Source organism: Mytilus galloprovincialis, chromosome 14 (assembly GCF_965363235.1).
Source record: "Mytilus galloprovincialis chromosome 14, xbMytGall1.hap1.1, whole genome shotgun sequence".
In the NCBI taxonomy this organism is placed as follows: domain Eukaryota; kingdom Metazoa; phylum Mollusca; class Bivalvia; order Mytilida; family Mytilidae; genus Mytilus; species Mytilus galloprovincialis.
In genome coordinates, this window is record NC_134851.1 from 51,199,114 (window position 1) to 51,204,912 (window position 5,799).

The window sequence follows — 5,799 nt, forward strand, 5'->3', positions numbered from 1 at the left end:
ACCCATTGGTTGCCTTCGGCTGTTGTTTGCTCTATGGTCGGGTGGTTGTCGCTTTGACATATTCACCATTTCCTTTCTCAATTTTATTTAGTACTTAAGTTTTAAGATTTAATCCGAACGGACAGATTTTTCTACATGTCCAAGGTGTAATACCACCATTGCTTTTCTCCTATTAGTCTTGATTAAATTTGCACAATTTAAAACATTGTGATTAATTTACTTTGTTTAAAATAAAGAAATACTTGGCATGAATAAAGGTTTATCCTTTGACGTTCTATGATTTGGTAGTATATTACACCTTCTACGATGAATAAGTACCGATTGGATATGTTAACTGATATCACACGTGAACAACTTTGTTAATGTCATTTGTGGTGATTTTGTGCTCCTTTGTGCTACATTGTGCTTCTCTGTACATACATATCATTGTGGGTTTTCCACGGGTTTTTCATACTAAATTGAACAAATTGTGTATTGCCATCCAGTTCAACCAAAACAAGTCGTTTTAGTGCAGAATTAATTGAAACATATAAATGATATAATAAATATTTATTACTTCCGGAATTTTCTTAACATCATGATATGCAATGAAAACTATATAAATGAGATACTTTCGTCTTGAAGCACACCTACGTTACATGGAAAATACTCAGAAAATACACTGATATTACATACTAAAATTAATGTTACTGTACATATTTACAATATAATCACTGATAGAATTCGCGAGTAGTTTATGCCATAAACCAGATCGCCAGACTGTGTCAAAGACTTTTGCGAAGTTAGTAAAGGCACAAAAAACTGTTTTCTTTCGCATCTTCAAAAGTTTAAAAACATGAAAAAGACTATGTAAAACAAAAATACCATCTATGGTCGAATAGCCTTTTCTAAATTCTGATTGATTTTCAATTAACAAAAAATAATTTTCCAAAAAAATTAAAAGTCTTGAGTTCAGAACTGAAGTAAATACCTTTCCATTGCAGCTAAGAATTGTGATAGTTCTATAATTTTCAGGATTTTATCCATGCATAAAGTTTTTTTTTGGCACATTTCATTCAGGTCCAAGCTTCTGGTTTTGGTTCCAGTTTTGATACTAGTATGTCCGGCAAAAATGTGTGTACATTACGAATGAAATGTCTGTTAGTTGAGATGACATCTAGTTGATCACTGTGTTGATCACATGTGTGTGATTGACATGCAGTTTGAAGGCGGTCCTCAGATTTGATTTCATATTCGGTGATTTCTTTCGATATGCATTCGATTTCTGTGAGGGTTGGTTTTTTAATAATGATTTTAATTTGATGTGGTGGTCCAATGCTTCGAATTTGAGTGACATCCGGGGTAACGGTACCAGATTGTTTGAAGAATGCGTACAAGTCTAAGACTTGTTGCCTTATGTTTTTATTACGTCCTAAATAAACAAACGGTGTAAAGATTCCACCAATTTTGGTCATCATGCTAGGAATAGCCATTAACATGGGATCCATAGTAACGTCTTTGTTCAATATTTTCCAAAAAAGTAAAATTGCGTAAGGAGAGTAACATAACAGAAAAAATCCTGAAAAAATAAATTTAAAGGTTATAGCAGCACAATCATCCAGGGCTTTCTTCTTTGTTTTCAAATAATTTAATTTTGGATGTAACTGCGTCTTCTGATTGGCTGACGTTATTTTGTTATCAGACCATAGACATAATTTAGTCATGTGACCGTGACGTCATCAACGTTTTTTTAAGGTTTTCTACGGTTTAAAATGGATTTAGAATTAAGTTATAAGAAATGACTGTAATATTTTTTCTGTCCATTCGAAATAACATAAAAAATGTGGTGCACACTGTTAAATAACCCGCTACGCACGTTATTCAGCATTCTTACATTTCTATCATTGTTTTTAAAAATCAGTAAAATAGCAGTAAATACACAACAATTGTTGGTTATGATATCAACAAACCTATAATTATTATAACTGTAATAGCCAGTTCTTTTTCCATTGTCAGTTGGTTCATCCTTGTCCGCTTACAATTGGACCTTAAATGACCTTTGGACTCCGTTATCACCTATAACATACAAGTCAATAAGATGGTCAAACCATACGGTCAAAATACTTCTTTCGTATCTTGAAAGTATTTTTTTACATTATCAACTTATTGTATAAAACTGCATGTTGGTTTTACCAAGGATTCCTTTCCAGTGTCGCAACCAAAAGGGGGTGTTGGAAAATCGTTGTTCATTCTTTGTTACCTTAATTCACTAAATTTACACAGAGTTTAAAAAATCCTAGTGTGTGTTTATTATTTGAGTAGTATGATTAATATTTAAATGGCTCTTTATTCCCAACCCGTACTAACCTAGACATATAAAGTGATCCATACAAAATTGTCATAAGAGCAGAAGACAACCTGTAAATAGACACAAATGATTGGCCAATGTTTTTTTTTTCTCGAATCGGGTCGAAAGCGCTGATTTCGATCCAATTAGGAGATAACTGTATTGTATTTTAAGCTCCGACGGCATCAATTGGGGATTTGATGGTCGCAAATTAAGTTTACTGGCGACGCGTTAGCGGAGACAGTAAACGGGTATTTGCGACCATCAAATCCCCAATTGATGCCGTCGGAGCTTAAAATACAATATTGTTATCTTCATTCTAATGAAACTGACAGAAAACACCGTTAAAACATGTAATTAAAATCTGTCATATGCCGTCTGCGCTTGCGCGTACGTCCTATAGCATCAATTGTCAATTGATGCCATGTAAAAAAGTGACGTTATCCAATCAAAATTAACGTTACAAACGTTGTTACATTAGAATTGTGAATGAAGATACTTATTTTTGTTATATGTAATGTGATATTAGTTATGCAAATGATGGTTGACCTATTGCATATCTAAGAAACAAACTTAACCAGGAAAAACTTTACATTGATCAATGAATCATGAAAATGAAGTCAAAGTCAAGGTCAATGCATGTAGATATGACAGACGGAAACTTCATAGCATAAGGCATCTATATACAAAGTATGAAGCTTAAGGATCCTGGTCTTCTACCTTATACCTGTAAGCTGTATTGCTTTTGGTTTGAAATAAACTATATTTAACGCCGCCGCCGGATCACAAACCCTATGTCGAGCTTTCTGCAAGAGAAGTTGCTTCCTGTGACTGTGGAATTAGTCGACGAATATTCGTGTTCGTTAATCATGATTTTATGTAGGTTGCTGACTCAATGATGTATACCCCATATCTCCTTTTATTCATCATAGAAAAGGTTACCAAAGCAAACACTTTTTATTCAATCGTATTGAGGACACTATTGATCATTTACACTTTATTCGGACCTGATATTTAGGTGACAGTTCATTGTTGAAAGTACTAAACTTAGCTTACTGTGAGAGAAAGATTGAAAACTATTGGTTTCATGTGAATGAATGTGAAAATGTCTGTATACGTAATACTTTTGACAAGTCTTAGTGCTGAAATTTTATTTCAAATGAAATTAATCTATATGGAAAATAAAAGCATAGGTTGTAACACTCTTCAGTTATTAAACGTGGCACATACCTTGACATAAATTGACCCGTATGAGAATATCATTACTGAAACAGGTAAGACAAAGAAAACAATAAGCAATGAAATCACAAATGATTGACCATTGTTGTTTTCTCCAATAGTGTCTATTGCACAGGCTGTTCCGATTCCTTCGTAAATGTACTGGTTCCATCCGACGAGAGGACCTACTGCAAATCCTAAAGCAACAGCACTGGACCCAGTTATGGCACTGATACTAAAGTTGGAGGTCAATCGACTTGAAAGTTCACGTTTTACGACGTAAATGTATTTATCAACTGAATCCATACAGAGCAGTAACATAGAAGTTAGTCCACCATATGACATCAGAAAGGCGTAGTATTTGCATCCAGTGTCACCAAAAAGCCACCCTTCATTGAAGCATGACACGACCACCATCGGTGCACCAAAAACTGACATTGTGAAAGAAATCAAGCATACTGTCGCTATATATTGGTTAGCCCGTGTTAGCAGTTTTCTGTTTTTTACGAAAAGTACAAAGAGAACCGATCCATTAGTTAATGCAGATCCGATATTTGTTATAAGTAATACAATACCGGTTATGTAATGGAACCAAGGTGAAGTCTGTGGCGCGACAATCATTTCAAAAAGATCTGGGACTGTAGAATTCATGATATTTATGCTCGTCAATGCTAAGATAATTATATGTTACCAATTATCAGTACATCTTGCTTTCTGAAATGAAGACAATTATCTTCTCTAAAACTGAATTAAGGTAATAGTAAACTGATAGACTAAGATTCCAACTGACCAACAATGGGGTCGACATCTTGTATAATTTGCTAAGTTGATTATGTTGATATGTATACTATCAATTTTACTTTTTGTAAATATTCAAAACGGGAGAGGAAACAGTGGTTACGATCTCTGATGTTTTGGACAAACGATTGCTCTAACTATAAACTATCTTGTTCTGTCAATTTATCAATGAACATCGGACCGAGTATTCTCTTAAATTCTGTAATTATTGATTTATATCCTAGCAATTGGTTTCCGATCGGACCAATCTAATTAAAATATTGATCTCTGATTACGTGATACTATGTAGTATAACGTAATTAGAGATCAAAATGTAGTATAACGTAATCAGAGATCAATGTAGTATAACGTAATCAGAGATCAATGTAGTATAACGTAATCAGAGATCAATATTTCAATTAGATTGCGATCGGACGCATTCTACATCATGACTAATTTATATTTTACATACAGTGTATTCAAGATCCGATCATCTGCTTTATGTTGACGTAATTTATGATACTGCCACTCCATACCTTTTGAGAAAGGTTAAACTTGTAATGCAATTTTATTACAATATTTTATTTATAACCATTCTAAGATCAATGTCTAATTAACTTTACTTGATCATGTTGATATTGATATTGCGTGGTAAGACTCGAAGGTTTGTGTTTTTTGTACATAGAAGATCATAGAAGACTTCAATAGGTCATAACATGCCTTTGACAAAGATATCGATTTTACTTTTGACAAATGCAGATTCTGGGATTTCCCTTTTAACCATTTGAAACCAAAAATAAAACCAATGCTCAATATATAAGATAAACGTCCAAGAAAGCTTTTCTTCAGTTTCACCTGGCTGATGAATATTGCACGGTCCCTTTTAAAAGAGGCATTGGTAAATTTTCCAATTACAAACGTGTTACTGATTTAAAGAATTATCTTCCTTAATCTTAATCTTTAAAAAAATATATAATTCATTATATTTAAAATGTCTAAATACAAAAACTTACTATTTTATGATCGATTCTTCTAAAGTACACTGTGAGAATTAGTTATATGCATGCAATTTACGGTTATTCGAAAATTTGATGAAATATGAAGTGTGAAAGGAACGTCGTATCGCTCAGTTTGTTGTTGACAGTTCTCAAATGTTTTGGCAGCAATATGTGCTTATTAATTATTATTTATTGTCAGAATAGCGTGTGTCATACAGACAGGTGAGAAAAGCAATTCTCAACACATGTTTTATCACGTGAAATTGTTTACCTATGGACTAAAAGACAGCAACTTATACATTTTAGTTTTTGATGAAAAAGGTATTGCATGGTCTAAAATTCAGAACTTGTTTATGCTGATGAATATGATTGGTTGATCTTCTTCACAACTAGACGACATGAAAGAAATTTTTGACAAATTAGGACAGAAATAAATGCCACATTTTCTAATTACTCGTGTATTTTACTTGGACATGGCAT

The 5,799-nt window shown here is 33.2% G+C and overlaps 1 protein-coding gene across 2 annotated transcripts; it reads right to left on the minus strand.

Moving 5' to 3' along the window:
- Positions 1-564: 564 nt before the first annotated feature.
- Positions 565-5,442, minus strand: LOC143058838 (rhodopsin-like). Of its 2 annotated transcripts, XM_076232315.1 has the most exons (5): positions 5,335-5,430; positions 4,794-4,857; positions 3,557-4,258; positions 1,950-2,055; positions 565-1,558 (listed from the first exon to the last, which is right to left on the minus strand). In XM_076232315.1, exons 3-5 carry the CDS (start codon positions 4,193-4,195, stop codon positions 1,056-1,058), a joined length of 1,248 nt encoding a protein of 415 aa, XP_076088430.1. In that variant the 5' UTR covers positions 4,196-4,258; positions 4,794-4,857; positions 5,335-5,430; the 3' UTR covers positions 565-1,055. The 2 variants fall into 2 exon arrangements, with proteins under 2 accessions (XP_076088430.1, XP_076088429.1); XM_076232314.1 differs by lacking the exon at positions 4,794-4,857 and having other exon boundaries at positions 5,335-5,442.
- Positions 5,443-5,799: the final 357 nt, after the last annotated feature.